Below are 17,096 nucleotides of genomic sequence, written 5' to 3'. Positions count from 1 at the left end.
CACACACACACACACACACACACACACACACACACACACACACAACTGGTTAGGTGAATCTAAAGTTTCCCGTCAGTCTAATCAAAGGGCGTTTTTTTCTCAGAGCAGCACTTGTTTGATTCATCAATCATCTCAGCCGTTCCTGTCTTTCTTTCAGTAACACAATACAATATGTCTTTATGACGATGATGTCATTTTTGAAGAAAACAGAGATTATCTCTTGATTATTGGTCTGAACAATGAGACTTTTTTCTCTGTGTTGCACTTGCATGGTGATAAAAGGGCAGCTGTAGCTCATGGGCCGAGTGGTGGTTCTGAAACCACAAGGTAGCCAGTTTGATAGTATTATGACAAGGAACTGGTTCTAACTGATCCTAAAATACTGTAGTTGTATGTAGAACATTTTATTCTGTGTTGCCAAGTGGCACGTCTGCTCGTGCAGTACATGTTTCAAAGTGAAACAAGTTCAAAATGTATTTACACTAAAACTTCCTGCTTTGTCATTTACGAAAATGTCTGATTTTAAAATCCATTTTAGTGATTTAAAATACAGAGTTCAGTCAGAAGAGACTTAATTGATGTGAGGAAAGTGTTAGACAGTTTAGTACTTACCACTACACCACCGTGCAGCCACTGGTAGGATAATTTAAATCAATACCCCCAGATTGTATTGACATGTCAGTAATGTTTTCAGATGGACTTGAATAAAATGGATTTCATTATTTAAAATACCAACAGCATCATCTTACATACTATAACATTTTTTTACTCTATATAATTGTTCATCATTTAATTGCTTATCGAGGTCGCTGTAGTTTATAAGTTGGAAATAACTCTCAATATGCTGAAAGTACAAGAGTATATATGTACAGTACATCATTACTGTGATATGTATACAGGCATGTCAGAGCCTGTTAACAATAGTGTTGAACATGAGCCAACGAGGTGAATCTAACTGTATGCCTCCACATATTTTTCTCATGAGTATGATGTTGGCGGTGCATAACTGAACATCATGTACTCCAGGAGATAGAAAGATCTGCTACAATGGATCTATTATGTACTTAAGTATTGGACATTACATCATGCTTTGTTTTTCCTTCTATCTTCTTCCTGATAATGCATTTGCACAGCAGTCTGGTCTGCTGGTAAATGATGTGTGCTTAATTAAGAGTACAGGATTTTGCTGTCATTGAAACTTTCCAAAGTTGAGTTGTTTTAAGATGAAGTAACATTAGTTACACCTGACCTACTCGGGCTGTAAAAGCAATAACAAAACAATTAAAGGGTTTTTCTTTTGCCCAATTGGCCGTTATTTATTCATTTTAGACCACTAAGACACTAAATAATTTCTTAATAAATAACTAATAAAAACATCTTAAGTAAATACTACTGAAAACGTTTCCCCTCATATCTAAAGCAGTATTTATCTACATGTTGTGAAATAACTGTTGTGTACAATACCTTTTTCAATGAAGACATTTGGCACGTCACAGGATGAAAAACTGTTCCTACAGTAACAATATCTATAACCTATAAGGTGTAAGTCTATTTAGTAGTGCGGCATCTTTTTAAGAATTCTTACTCCAATGTTTTTCTTTATCTTTTGTTTTCCCATTAAGAATGAAAATACACCGAACTTCCACAAAAGTAAAATGTCATTCAAAGTGAGGCAGAATAATTGTGATTACATTTTTCTCAACTGTGGCTCTTTGAAATCTGAACGCAAAATCTCGAATAGGAAACGTTCTGTAGAAATATGAACTTTTCCTGTGCTTGTGGACATCATGTACTTTACTTCTCCTCAGATATTGTTTCACATGAAAAGAAAAAGAGCGTGGCACCAAATACAGACATTGGGAACGTTTCTGGCCACACATAAAAGTGATGGCAGTGTACAGTGTGATCTGTGAGTGACATTACTGACTGAAAGTACATCTCGTGCCACTTCCTGGCGATTCCCAGAGACTGTGTCACACACACACACACACACACACACACACACACACACACACACGCACACACACACACACACACACACAAACACACACACAACTGGTTTGGTGATTCTAAAGATTCCCGTCAGTCGTCAGGGCGTTTTTTTCTCAGATAAGCACTTGTTTGATTCATCAATCATCTCAGCCGTTCCTGTCTTTCTTTCAGTAACATAATACAATATTTCTTTATGATGATGATGTCACTTTTAAAGAAAACAGAGATTATCTCTTGATTATTGGTCTGAACAATGAGACTTTTTTTCTCTGTGTTGCACTTGCATGGTGATAAAAGGGCAGCTGTAGCTCATGGGCCGAGTGGTGGTTCTGAAACCACAAGGTAGCCAGTTTGATCCCTGGTCCCCCCATAGTTCCCATGTCGAAGTGTCCTTGAGCAAGACACTCAACCCCCAGTTTCTACATGGGCGCCGACGGAAGCACACTGCTCCTTAAAAAGGTGAATTAAAGAAATTATGTGAAAATGACCTCAGACCCCAGAGGGTTAATTACTAAGGAAAGGTAAAATGCAGAGAATAATTTCCCAAAGGGGATTAATAAAGCATCTATCTATTTAGTGTCATATTAAGAAAAAAGATTGCCATGATTTATATAGCAAAAAGGAGATCATATAATGCTGTAGTTGCATGAGCTAGTCTGACTACGTCATCATTCATGTCAAAATATTATTCGGTGGTGCCAAGTGGCACGTCTGCACGTGCAGTACATGTTTCAAAACGAAACTAGGGCAACATGTTTTCACACTTAGAATTCCTGCTTTGTCATTCACAAAATACATGATCTCTCACTTTGATGCCATTTCGATTACCAGAAGATCCATCAGCACTGACCACGCCTCTGCATGTTCACTCCGCCTCTGTTATGTGAAGCGTATATAAACCGCAGCAGACTCTCTGATCTGGCAGAGCAGCAGAGACAGTGCAGCTTGATACTGAAGGTCAAGAAAGCAGCTTTTCATCCTGAGAGCTCAGACACAAACAAGTTGACGATGGCTGGTGAACAACGCTTTGTAATCAGTGCCCGCATTATCGGAGCCGTGCACAGGGACACACCAAAACTGAAGGTGAGTTAAGACCTCAATCGTTACACATGTGATGTGTTAAATATCTCTGCTGTATTTGGGTTTGTGTGAAAAGTTTCTTGTCTCAAATCTTTTTTTTTCTCTCTCCACAGATGTTCATGATATCTGTGTTGTGGTCTGACGAGAATGAAGTTATCGTCTACAGGTCCTTCAAGGATTTCAAGAAATTTCATGTAAGACCAAAATCCTCCCCCTTGGTGTACAAAGTCTACTTTTTATATTGTAGGAATAATAATGAATTAAAATGTGTTTTTTTCTTCCAAACAGATGCTGCTGAAAAAGAGGTTCCCTCACATGAACCCTTTCAGGAAAAACGACAGAGTGATCCCCAAATTAAAAGGTAAGATTATTTCAATGCTGTGTTACAAGTTGTATTTAAATGGTCTCCTAAAAGCATTTGTGTATGTGCAGCCATAATTAGAGGAATATCACACAAAACAGTTTAATATCTGTCCAATCATGGTTTACTTAGCTTGCTCTTCCTTTGAGGTGCACTGTTGGTTGTATCCTTTAGAGCATCCTTTCACTCTGCATTAGTGTTGTGTCTTATATGTGTCTTTGTTTAAAACAAATTAAGCATTTAGAAAAGGCCATGGAAATGCCATCTAGCTATTTCTACGAAAAGTCCTTATATTCATCTTCTTCTCAGCAAATCTGGTATTAATCCTGAAACCGTTTCCTCTCCTCTCTCCAGGGCAGGACAGGAGGAACAGCCTCCAGCAGAAAGGATCCACGCGATCGGTCCAACGCATGAAGTTCCTGGAGAGCTACTGCGACAAGCTGTTGAAGTGCGACCAAATTGTGACTCAGAGCTCCATGGTTTTTCAGTTCTTCATGCCCAAAGACCAAGACCTGCAGTCAGACTTCACCAAGAACAGGTAGGTTGTCTTGCCAGTGTTTAGGTCAAGTCATGTGAGAGTTTAATAGATGTTCTTGGTTTCTAAATGACTGACTTCTCTCTCACACAGCATCATGATCCTGCTGTCTGATGATCTGCCTGATGGCTCAGGTGGAGGAGGCGGTGATGTGACGCGCCAGCATGCAGGCAGCGTCACTCACCCGTTTGTCACCCAGACTCACCGCTGCGTGGCCGCTTACGAGACAAAGGACACCAAGAATCGTCCGTTTAAGGTCGCTGTGGACGAAAAGCTGGATGTTTTGATTAAAGACCCTGCAGGTCAGTGCTGCACTTTTTTGATGCTGTTGCTTTCTGAAAATAAGCAAAAACATTGAACCACCCCCACACTCATTTCTGTTATGCTGAAAGTATGTTTTATTTCCTCTCCAGGTTGGTGGCTGGTGGAGAACGAGGATAAGCTTTTGGCTTGGTTTCCTGCTCCCTATCTGGAGTTATGGGAAGGAGAGGATGATGATGATAATGATGATGATGATGATGCTGGATTCCATCTTTCAGGTGTGTGTTACTGAAGAACTGATCTCATTGAACAAGCTTGATGACTGAACTGACTGAACCTTTGAAAGCCTGGCATGGGAGTGACATCATCTGATACTACTGTGAAAATCAATGCATGTCAGATGCACCTACTTCATATTACTATGAAGGCTAGTTGTTACAAACAACCAACACTGTTAAGTGGTCTTTAACCACTGGAAGTTAACATGCATCTACTCCTTTCTACTAAAACTCACTTTTATGAAGACAATTTGTTTTCATAAAAGTGAAAACATGTTGTAAAGCAGTTCCTGAGCTTGTTGTCTTGTTTGTGACCTTTAGGTGCCCTGTACTGCGCAGTGAGGAGTTACTCAACTAAGAAGGATGACGAGGTGTCTGTGCCCATTGGCTCTGTGGTGGAAGTGCTGAGGAAGTCTGACAACGGCTGGTGGCTCATCAGGTTCAATGGCAAATCAGGTTACATCCCCTCCATGAACCTTCAACCATACAACAACCCCCGGGCAGGCCTTTACAGCATGCAGAGAAAGCTGCAAAGTTCCACTCTGAACCTGGCAACCAGCAGGGAACCTCAGGCTCCTCGTCCACCCGGCAGCAACAAAGAAAACAGCTCACGACGGGGTTCTGTAGGACAGTCCAGAGGAGAGCCCAGTGTGCCAGGCCGTCTCCAAAAGGCCCGATCTCTGGATGTCCTCTCTGAGAACTGGTCGCCAACACCGACGGAGAGTGACGCCTCAACCTCAGACTTTTCCTCAAGCAGTGAATCATCGAGTCCCACAGGCAGTCCTACACCCTCTTTCCAGCTTAGTGACAGTGACAGTGGGAGCAGCAGCCCTGATCTCAGCTTCTATGACCGCCGTGGATCAAACACTAGCTCTGACAGTTTTGGATCTGAGAGGTCAACAGGAAGTGAGGCGGCTCCCAGAGTGCCACCCAGGCCAAAAACCGAGGAGATCCTGACCCGCTGCACCACCATGACCCGCAAGGCAGCCCTGGCCACCAAGACCCGGCTTCAGATTCAGCCACAGTTGATCCTCAGCCGCTAAGGAATCAACAGAGTTTTTTTCATGAAGTATTTATGAGACATATTTAACCTGTTTGACCCCATTGGGTCTCTCAGTCAACTGTGTTTTGTGCATAATTGTTTATATCTCTATTTAAAGTTTTTTGTCACACCAGAGATTGAAGAGATTGTAACCTTGACAATATAAATAGGTTGAAAACCACAAGATTTTATAATAATAATAATGTAGCTTCAGTGAAGCATCAGAAGGAGCAAGAACATGATCATGTAAAAGTAAAACAAATATTCTGTCTACATTTAAATCCACTTAAGGGTTCAATTAAGTTAAAGATTGTTGGAGTTGAAGAGGTTAAACTTTAAACTTCAAGAGAAAAGCTCAATGTGTGAAGGCTTCTTGATCCACTTCCAAATGTCAGAACATGTTCTTATTTATTTATTATATTTGTATTGTTTTGTTGTTTATTGTATGATCATTTGTATTGCTGTCCATTCATGTACAGTATATGCTGCATTATAACCTGTTCACAATGCAGCTTCATTATGTTTACGTTTCCACTAAACATGTAAATAAAATCTAATTTACACTAAAGTATCAAGAAGTTCCTGTTCAATGAATATAGAAGAGAAGAGTAGTTGTGTATTTGTTTCCATATTAAATCATTTGTAATCATCTGAATTTACTCTGCAGCACCAACACCAGAGATAATGCTTTGTACATCTCTGGACACATGCCATTTTTTTTAGAGGATGTTTTCGCCCTCTTCATGGGGATAAATTGCTACAAGTACTATCAATAACAATCTTTATTCATAAAGTGTCTATTTTTTAACGAGGTTTCAAGGTACTGCGACAAACGTTGAAAACAACAGTCAATGAATAGCACAAGTATATATGAGTCAAACTTCAGATAACACAAGCTCTGTTTAAATCACATCATAATAATACATTCTAAAAGTGACATGGAGCCAATAGAGAACAGGTAAAATAGTACTCATATATCTATATTGATATACATCTGTATCCATATTTCTTGGATCCAGATTACCACTGTTGAGATACATTTTGTTCCAGTTGGAAAGTTGGAGTTATATGCTCTGACCTCAGGGTTCTATTCTCTGATCTCAGGGTTCTATTCTCTGATCCCAGGGTTCTATGCTCTGAACTCAGGGTTCTATTCTCTGATCCCAGGGTTCTATGCTATGACCTCAGGGTTCTATGCTCTGAACTCAGGGTTCTATTCTCTGATCCCAGGGTTCTATGCTATGACCTCAGGGTTCTATGCTCAGACCTCATGGTTCTATGTTCTGATCTCAGTGTTCTCTGATCCCAAGGTTCTATGCTCTGAACTCAAGGTTCTATGCTATGACCTCAGGGTTCTCTAACCTCAGGGTTCTCTGCTATGACTTTATGGTTCTATAATCTCAGGGTTCTATGCTTTGACCTCAAGGTTCTTTGCTCTGATCTCAGGGTTCTATGCTCTAAATGAATACTCTCTGCGCTGTACATATCTTTCATCCCAGCTATTTTTATTGTTATTTTATTTCTATTTTTGTATATACACACACACACACACACACACACACACACACACACACACACACACACACACACACACACACACACACACACACACACAGAGTATTATGACAAGGAACTGGTTCTAACTGATCCTAAAATACTGTAGTTGTATGTAGAACATTTTATTCTGTGTTGCCAAGTGGCACGTCTGCTCATGCAGTACATGTTTCAAAGTGAAACAAGTTCAAAATGTTTTTACACTAAAACTTCCTGCTTTGTCATTTACGAAAATGTCTGATTTTAAAATCCATTTTAGTGATTTAAAATACAGAGTTCAGTCAGAGGAGACTTAATTGATGTGAGGAGAGTGTTCCTACAGTAACAATATCTATAACCTATAAGGTGTAAGTCTATTTAGTGGTGCGGCATCTTTTTAAGAATTCTTACTCCAATGTTTTTCTTTATCTTTTGTTTTCCCATTAAGAATGAAAATACACCGAACTTCCACAAAAGTAAAATGTCATCCAAAGTGAGGCAGAATAATTGTGATTACATTTTTCTCAACTGTGGCTCTTTGAAATCTGAACACAAAATCTCGAATAGGAAACGTTCTGTAGAAATATGAACTTTTCCTGTGCTTGTGGACATCATGTACTTTACTTCTCCTCAGATATTGTTTCACATGAAAAGAAAAAGAGCGTGGCACCAAATACAGACATTGGGAACGTTTCTGGCCACACATAAAAGTGATGGCAGTGTACAGTGTGATCTGTGAGTGACATTACTGACTGAAAGTACATCTCGTGCCACTTCCTGGCGATTCCCAGAGACTGTGTCACACACACACACACACACACACACACACACACACACACACCACACACACACACACACACACACACACACACACACACACAACTGGTTTGGTGATTCTAAAGTTTCCCGTCAGTCGTCAGGGCGTTTTTTTCTCAGATAAGCACTTGTTTGATTCATCAATCATCTCAGCCGTTCCTGTCTTTCTTTCAGTAACACAATACAATATTTCTTTATGACGATGATGTCACTTTTAAAGAAAACAGAAATTATCTCTTGATTATTGGTCTGAACAATGAGACTTTTTTTCTCTGTGTTGCACTTGCATGGTGATAAAAGGGCAGCTGTAGCTCATGGGCCTAGTGGTGGTTCTGAAACCACAAGGTAGCCAGTTTGATCCCTGGTCCCCCCATAGTTCCCATGTCGAAGTGTCCTTGAGCAAGACACTTAACCCCCAGTTTCTACATGGGCGCCGACGGAAGCACACTGCTCCTTAAAAAGGTGAATTAAAGAAATTATGTGAAAATGACCTCAGACCCCAGAGGGTTAATTACTAAGGAAAGGTAAAATGCAGAGAATAATTTCCCAAAGGGGATTAATAAAGCATCTATCTATTTATTGTCATATTAAGAAAAAAGATTGCCATGATTTATGTAGCAAAAAGAAGATCATATAATGCTTTAGTTGCATGAGCTAGTCTGACTACGTCATCATTCATGTCAAAATATTATTCGGTGGTGCCAAGTGGCACGTCTGCACGTGCAGTACATGTTTCAAAACGAAACTAGGGCAACATGTTTTCACACTTAGAATTCCTGCTTTGTCATTCACGAAATACATGATCTCTCACTTTGATGCCATTTCGATTACCAGAAGATCCATCAGCACTGACCACGCCTCTGCATGTTCACTCCGCCTCTGTTATGTGAAGCGTATATAAACCGCAGCAGACTCTCTGATCTGGCAGAGCAGCAGAGGCAGTGCAGCTTGATACTGAAGGTCAAGAAAGCAGCTTTTCATCCTGAGAGCTCAGACACAAACAAGTTGACGATGGCTGGTGAACAACGCTTTGTAATCAGTGCCCGCATTATCGGAGCCGTGCACAGGGACACACCAAAACTGAAGGTGAGTTAAGACCTCAATCGTTACACATGTGATGTGTTAAATATCTCTGCTGTATTTGGGTTTGTGTGAAAAGTTTCTTGTCTCAAATCTTTTTTTTTCTCTCTCCACAGATGTTCATGGTATCTGTGTTGTGGTCTGACGAGAATGAAGTTATCGTCTACAGGTCCTTCAAGGATTTCAAGAAATTTCATGTAAGACCAAAACCCTCCCCCTTGGTGTACAAAGTCTACTTTTTATATTGTAGGAATAATAATGAATTAAAATGTGTTTTTTTCTTCCAAACAGATGCTGCTGAAAAAGAGGTTCCCTCACATGAACCCTTTCAGGAAAAACGACAGAGTGATCCCCAAATTAAAAAGTAAGATTATTTCAATGCTGTGTTACAAGTTGTATTTAAATGGTCTCCTAAAAGCATTTGTGTATGTGCAGCCATAATTAGAGGAATATCACACAAAACAGTTAATATCTGTCCAATCATGGTTTACTTAGCTTGCTCTTCCTTTGAGGTGCACTGTTGGTTGTATCCTTTAGAGCATCCTTTCACTCTGCATTAGTGTTGTGTCTTATATGTGTCTTTGTTTAAAACAAATTAAGCATTTAGAAAAGGCCATGGAAATGCCATCTAGCTATTTCTAAGAAAAGTCCTTATATTCATCTTCTTCTCAGCAAATCTGGTATTAATCCTGAAACCGTTTCCTCTCCTCTCTCCAGGGCAGGACAGGAGAAACAGCCTCAAGCAGAAAGGATCCACGCGATCGGTCCAACGCATGAAGTTCCTGGAGAGCTACTGCGACAAGCTGTTGAAGTGCGACCAAATTGTGACTCAGAGCTCCATGGTTTTTCAGTTCTTCATGCCCAAAGACCAAGACCTGCAGTCAGACTTCACCAAGAACAGGTAGGTTGTCTTGCCAGTGTTTAGGTCAAGTCATGTGAGAGTTTAATAGAAGTTCTTGGTTTCTAAATGACTGACTTCTCTCTCACACAGCATCATGATCCTGCTGTCTGATGATCTGCCTGATGGCTCAGGTGGAGGAGGCGGTGATGTGACGTGCCAGCATGCAGGCAGCGTCACTCACCCGTTTGTCACCCAGACTCACCGCTGCGTGGCCGCTTACGAGACAAAGGACACCAAGAATCGTCCGTTTAAGGTCGCTGTGGACGAGAAGCTGGATGTTTTGATTAAAGACCCTGCAGGTCAGTGCTGCACTTTTTTGATGCTGTTGCTTTCTGAAAATAAGCAAAAACATTGAGCCACCCCCACACTCATTTCTGTTATGCTGAAAGTATGTTTTATTTCCTCTCCAGGTTGGTGGCTGGTGGAGAACGAGGATAAGCTTTTGGCTTGGTTTCCTGCTCCCTACCTGGAGTTATGGGAAGGAGAGGATGATGATGATAATGATGATGATGATGATGCTGGATTCCAGCTTTCAGGTGTGTGTTACTGAAGAACTGATCTCATTGAACAAGCTTGATGACTGAACTGACTGAACCTTTGAAAGCCTGGCATGGGAGTGACATCATCTGATACTACTGTGAAAATCAATGCATGTCAGATGCACCTACTTCATATTACTATGAAGGCTAGTTGTTACAAACAACCAACACTGTTAAGTGGTCTTTAACCACTGGAAGTTAACATGCATCTACTCCTTTCTACTAAAACTCACTTTTATGAAGACAATTTGTTTTCATAAAAGTGAAAACATGTTGTAAAGCAGTTTCTGAGCTTGTTGTCTTGTTTGTGACCTTTAGGTGCCCTGTACTGCGCAGTGAGGAGTTACTCAACTAAGAAGGATGACGAGGTGTCTGTGCCCATTGGCTCTGTGGTGGAAGTGCTGAGGAAGTCTGACAACGGCTGGTGGCTCATCAGGTTCAATGGCAAATCAGGTTACATCCCCTCCATGAACCTTCAACCATACAACAACCCCCGGGCAGGCCTTTACAGCATGCAGAGAAAGCTGCACAGTTCCACTCTGAACCTGGCAACCAGCAGGGAACCTCAGGCTCCTCGTCCACCCGGCAGCAACAAAGAAAACAGCCCACGACGGGGTTCTGTAGGACAGTCCAGAGGAGAGCCCAGTGTGCCAGGCCGTCTCCAAAAGGCCCGATCTCTGGATGTCCTCTCTGAGAACTGGTCGCCAACACCGACGGAGAGTGACGCCTCAACCTCAGACTTTTCCTCAAGCAGTGAATCATCGAGTCCCACAGGCAGTCCTACACCCTCTTTCCAGCTTAGTGACAGTGACAGTGGGAGCAGCAGCCCTGATCTCAGCTTCTATGACCGCCGTGGATCAAACACTAGCTCTGACAGTTTTGGATCTGAGAGGTCAACAGGAAGTGAGGCGGCTCCCAGAGTGCCACCCAGGCCAAAAACCGAGGAGATCCTGACCCGCTGCACCACCATGACCCGCAAAGCAGCCCTGGCCACCAAGACCCGGCTTCAGATTCAGCCACAGTTGATCCTCAGCCGCTAAGGAATCAACAGAGTTTTTTTCATGAAGTATTTATGAGACATATTTAACCTGTTTGACCCCATTGGGTCTCTCAGTCAACTGTGTTTTGTGCATAATTGTTTATATCTCTATTTAAAGTTTTTTGTCACACCAGAGATTGAAGAGATTGTAACCTTGACAATATAAATAGGTTGAAAACCACAAGATTTTATAATAATAATAATGTAGCTTCAGTGAAGCATCAGAAGGAGCAAGAACATGATCATGTAAAAGTAAAACAAATATTCTGTCTACATTTAAATCCACTTAAGGGTTCAATTAAGTTAAAGATTGTTGGAGTTGAAGAGGTTAAACTTTAAACTTTAAACTTCAAGAGAAAAGCTCAATGTGTGAAGGCTTCTTGATCCACTTCCAAATGTCAGAACATGTTCTTATTTATTTATTATATTTGTATTGTTTTGTTGTTTATTGTATGATCATTTGTATTGTTGTCCATTCATGTACAGTATATGCTGCATTATAACCTGTTCACAATGCAGCTTCATTATGTTTACGTTTCCACTAAACATGTAAATAAAATCTAATTTACACTAAAGTATCAAGAAGTTCCTGTTCAATGAATATAGAAGAGAAGAGTAGTTGTGTATTTGTTTCCATATTAAATCATTTGTAATCATCTGAATTTACTCTGCAGCACCAACACCAGAGATAATGCTTTGTACATCTCTGGACACATGCCATTTTTTTTAGAGGATGTTTTCGCCCTCTTCATGGGGATAAATTGCTACAAGTACTATCAATAACAATCTTTATTCATAAAGTGTCTATTTTTTAACGAGGTTTCAAGGTACTGCGACAAACGTTGAAAACAACAGTCAATGAATAGCACAAGTATATATGAGTCAAACTTCAGATAACACAAGCTCTGTTTAAATCACATCATAATAATACATTCTAAAAGTGACATGGAGCCAATAGAGAACAGGTAAAATAGTACTCATATATCTATATTGATATACATCTGTATCCATATTTCTTGGATCCAGATTACCACTGTTGAGATACATTTTGTTCCAGTTGGAAAGTTGGAGTTATATGCTCTGACCTCAGGGTTCTATTCTCTGATCCCAGGGTTCTATGCTCAGAACTCAGGGTTCTATGCTCAGACCTCATGGTTTTATGTTCTGATCTCAGTGTTCAATGCTCAGACCTCAGGGTTCTATGCTCAGACCTCATGGATCTATGTTCTGATCTCAGTGTTCTCTGATCCCAAGGTTCTATGCTCTGAACTCAAGGTTCTATGCTATGACCTCAGGGTTCTCTAATCTCAGGGTTCTATGCTCTGGACTCAAGGTTCTATGCTCTAACCTCAGGGTTCTCTGCTATGACTTTATGGTTCTATAATCTCAGGGTTCTATGCTTTGACCTCAAGGTTCTTTGCTCTGATCTCAGGGTTCTATGCTCTAAATGAATACTCTCTGCGCTGTACATATCTTTCATCCCAGCTATTTTTATTGTTATTTTATTTCTATTTTTGTATATACACACACACACACACACACACACACACACACACACACACACACACACACACACACACACACACACACACACACACACACACACAGAGTATTATGACAAGGAACTGGTTCTAACTGATCCTAAAATACTGTAGTTGTATGTAGAACATTTTATTCTGTGTTGCCAAGTGGCACGTCTGCTCGTGCAGTACATGTTTCAAAGTGAAACAAGTTCAAAATGTTTTTACACTAAAACTTCCTGCTTTGTCATTTACGAAAATGTCTGATTTTAAAATCCATTTTAGTGATTTAAAATACAGAGTTCAGTCAGAAGAGACTTAATTGATGTGAGGAGAGTGTTAGACAGTTTAGTACTTACCACTACACCACCGTGCAGCCACTGGTAGGATAATTTAAATCAATACCCCCAGATTGTATTGACATGTCAGTAATGTTTTCAGATGGACTTGAATAAAATGGATTTCATTATTTAAAATACCAACAGCATCATCTTACATACTATAACATTTTTTTACTCTATATAATTGCTCATCATTTAATTGCTTACCGAGGTCGCTGTAGTTTATAAGTTGGAAATAACTCTCAATATGCTGAAAGTACAAGAGTATATATGTACAGTACATCATTACTGTGATATGTATACAGGCATGTCAGAGCCTGTTAACAATAGTGTTGAACATGAGCCAACGAGGTGAATCTAACTGTATGCCTCCACATATTTTTCTCATGAGTATGATGTTGGCGGTGCATAACTGAACATCATGTACTCCAGGAGATAGAAAGATCTGCTACAATGGATCTATTATGTACTTAAGTATTGGACATTACATCATGCTTTGTTTTTCCTTCTATCTTCTTCCTGATAATGCATTTGCACAGCAGTCTGGTCTGCTGGTAAATGATGTGTGCTTAATTAAGAGTACAGGATTTTGCTGTCATTGAAACTTTCCAAAGTTGAGTTGTTTTAAGATGAAGTAACATTAGTTACACCTGACCTACTCGGGCTGTAAAAGCAATAACAAAACAATTAAAGGGTTTTTCTTTTGCCCAATTGGCCGTTATTTATTAATTTTAGACCATTAAGACACTAAATAATTTCTATATAAATAACTAATAAAAACATCTTAAGTAAATACTACTGAAAACGTTTCCCCTCATATCTAAAGCAGTATTTATCTACATGTTGTGAAATAACTGTTGTGTACAATACCTTTTTCAATGAAGACATTTGGCACGTCACAGGATGAAAAACTGTTCCTACAGTAACAATATCTATAACCTATAAGGTGTAAGTCTATTTAGTGGTGCGGCATCTTTTTAAGAATTCTTACTCCAATGTTTTTCTTTATCTTTTGTTTTCCCATTAAGAATGAAAATACACCGAACTTCCACAAAAGTAAAATGTCATCCAAAGTGAGGCAGAATAATTGTGATTACATTTTTCTCAACTGTGGCTCTTTGAAATCTGAACACAAAATCTCGAATAGGAAACGTTCTGTAGAAATATGAACTTTTCCTGTGCTTGTGGACATCATGTACTTTACTTCTCCTCAGATATTGTTTCACATGAAAAGAAAAAGAGCGTGGCACCAAATACAGACATTGGGAACGTTTCTGGCCACACATAAAAGTGATGGCAGTGTACAGTGTGATCTGTGAGTGACATTACTGACTGAAAGTACATCTCGTGCCACTTCCTGGCGATTCCCAGAGACTGTGTCACACACACACACACACACACACACACACACACACACCACACACACACACACACACACACACACACACACACACAACTGGTTTGGTGATTCTAAAGTTTCCCGTCAGTCGTCAGGGCGTTTTTTTCTCAGATAAGCACTTGTTTGATTCATCAATCATCTCAGCCGTTCCTGTCTTTCTTTCAGTAACACAATACAATATTTCTTTATGACGATGATGTCACTTTTAAAGAAAACAGAAATTATCTCTTGATTATTGGTCTGAACAATGAGACTTTTTTTCTCTGTGTTGCACTTGCATGGTGATAAAAGGGCAGCTGTAGCTCATGGGCCGAGTGGTGGTTCTGAAACCACAAGGTAGCCAGTTTGATCCCTGGTCCCCCCATAGTTCCCATGTCGAAGTGTCCTTGAGCAAGACACTCAACCCCCAGTTTCTACATGGGCGCCGACGGAAGCACACTGCTCCTTAAAAAGGTGAATTAAAGAAATTATGTGAAAATGACCTCAGACCCCAGAGGGTTAATTACTAAGGAAAGGTAAAATGCAGAGAATAATTTCCCAAAGGGGATTAATAAAGCATCTATCTATTTAGTGTCATATTAAGAAAAAAGATTGCCATGATTTATATAGCAAAAAGGAGATCATATAATGCTGTAGTTGCATGAGCTAGTCTGACTACGTCATCATTCATGTCAAAATATTATTCGGTGGTGCCAAGTGGCACGTCTGCACGTGCAGTACATGTTTCAAAACGAAACTAGGGCAACATGTTTTCACACTTAGAATTCCTGCTTTGTCATTCACAAAATACATGATCTCTCACTTTGATGCCATTTCGATTACCAGAAGATCCATCAGCACTGACCACGCCTCTGCATGTTCACTCCGCCTCTGTTATGTGAAGCGTATATAAACCGCAGCAGACTCTCTGATCTGGCAGAGCAGCAGAGACAGTGCAGCTTGATACTGAAGGTCAAGAAAGCAGCTTTTCATCCTGAGAGCTCAGACACAAACAAGTTGACGATGGCTGGTGAACAACGCTTTGTAATCAGTGCCCGCATTATCGGAGCCGTGCACAGGGACACACCAAAACTGAAGGTGAGTTAAGACCTCAATCGTTACACATGTGATGTGTTAAATATCTCTGCTGTATTTGGGTTTGTGTGAAAAGTTTCTTGTCTCAAATCTTTTTTTTTCTCTCTCCACAGATGTTCATGATATCTGTGTTGTGGTCTGACGAGAATGAAGTTATCGTCTACAGGTCCTTCAAGGATTTCAAGAAATTTCATGTAAGACCAAAATCCTCCCCCTTGGTGTACAAAGTCTACTTTTTATATTGTAGGAATAATAATGAATTAAAATGTGTTTTTTTCTTCCAAACAGATGCTGCTGAAAAAGAGGTTCCCTCACATGAACCCTTTCAGGAAAAACGACAGAGTGATCCCCAAATTAAAAGGTAAGATTATTTCAATGCTGTGTTACAAGTTGTATTTAAATGGTCTCCTAAAAGCATTTGTGTATGTGCAGCCATAATTAGAGGAATATCACACAAAACAGTTTAATATCTGTCCAATCATGGTTTACTTAGCTTGCTCTTCCTTTGAGGTGCACTGTTGGTTGTATCCTTTAGAGCATCCTTTCACTCTGCATTAGTGTTGTGTCTTATATGTGTCTTTGTTTAAAACAAATTAAGCATTTAGAAAAGGCCATGGAAATGCCATCTAGCTATTTCTACGAAAAGTCCTTATATTCATCTTCTTCTCAGCAAATCTGGTATTAATCCTGAAACCGTTTCCTCTCCTCTCTCCAGGGCAGGACAGGAGGAACAGCCTCCAGCAGAAAGGATCCACGCGATCGGTCCAACGCATGAAGTTCCTGGAGAGCTACTGCGACAAGCTGTTGAAGTGCGACCAAATTGTGACTCAGAGCTCCATGGTTTTTCAGTTCTTCATGCCCAAAGACCAAGACCTGCAGTCAGACTTCACCAAGAACAGGTAGGTTGTCTTGCCAGTGTTTAGGTCAAGTCATGTGAGAGTTTAATAGATGTTCTTGGTTTCTAAATGACTGACTTCTCTCTCACACAGCATCATGATCCTGCTGTCTGATGATCTGCCTGATGGCTCAGGTGGAGGAGGCGGTGATGTGACGCGCCAGCATGCAGGCAGCGTCACTCACCCGTTTGTCACCCAGACTCACCGCTGCGTGGCCGCTTACGAGACAAAGGACACCAAGAATCGTCCGTTTAAGGTCGCTGTGGACGAAAAGCTGGATGTTTTGATTAAAGACCCTGCAGGTCAGTGCTGCACTTTTTTGATGCTGTTGCTTTCTGAAAATAAGCAAAAACATTGAACCACCCCCACACTCATTTCTGTTATGCTGAAAGTATGTTTTATTTCCTCT

General features: G+C 40.3%; 3 protein-coding genes across 3 annotated transcripts; all 3 read left to right on the top strand.

The window, feature by feature from the left end:
• Window positions 1-3,000: 3,000 nt before the first annotated feature.
• Window positions 3,001-5,550, top strand: LOC306753840 (NADPH oxidase organizer 1-like; the record flags this gene model as incomplete). The annotated part of the gene is made up of 7 exons (XM_079237757.1): window positions 3,001-3,075; window positions 3,186-3,266; window positions 3,361-3,433; window positions 3,788-3,971; window positions 4,062-4,270; window positions 4,382-4,507; window positions 4,829-5,550. The coding sequence occupies 7 exons, from the start codon at window positions 3,001-3,003 to the stop codon at window positions 5,548-5,550; spliced, it is 1,470 nt and encodes a 489-aa protein (XP_079093883.1).
• Window positions 5,551-8,909: 3,359 nt separating this feature from the next.
• Window positions 8,910-11,458, top strand: LOC306753839 (NADPH oxidase organizer 1-like; the record flags this gene model as incomplete). The annotated part of the gene is made up of 7 exons (XM_079237756.1): window positions 8,910-8,984; window positions 9,095-9,175; window positions 9,270-9,342; window positions 9,696-9,879; window positions 9,970-10,178; window positions 10,290-10,415; window positions 10,737-11,458. 7 exons carry the CDS (start codon window positions 8,910-8,912, stop codon window positions 11,456-11,458), a joined length of 1,470 nt encoding a protein of 489 aa, XP_079093882.1.
• Window positions 11,459-15,719: 4,261 nt separating this feature from the next.
• LOC306753838 (NADPH oxidase organizer 1-like) lies at window positions 15,720-16,694 on the top strand (the record flags this gene model as incomplete). The annotated part of the gene is made up of 4 exons (XM_079237755.1): window positions 15,720-15,794; window positions 15,905-15,985; window positions 16,080-16,152; window positions 16,507-16,694. The coding sequence occupies 4 exons, from the start codon at window positions 15,720-15,722 to the stop codon at window positions 16,692-16,694; spliced, it is 417 nt and encodes a 138-aa protein (XP_079093881.1).
• Between the last annotated feature and the right edge of the window lie 402 nt (window positions 16,695-17,096).

This window comes from Taurulus bubalis (assembly GCF_910589615.1).
Source record: "Taurulus bubalis genome assembly, chromosome: 2".
Lineage (NCBI taxonomy): Eukaryota > Metazoa > Chordata > Actinopteri > Perciformes > Cottidae > Taurulus > Taurulus bubalis.
The sequence above is the reverse complement of the archived record's forward strand: the minus strand, read 5'-3'. Positions and strand labels throughout refer to the sequence as shown.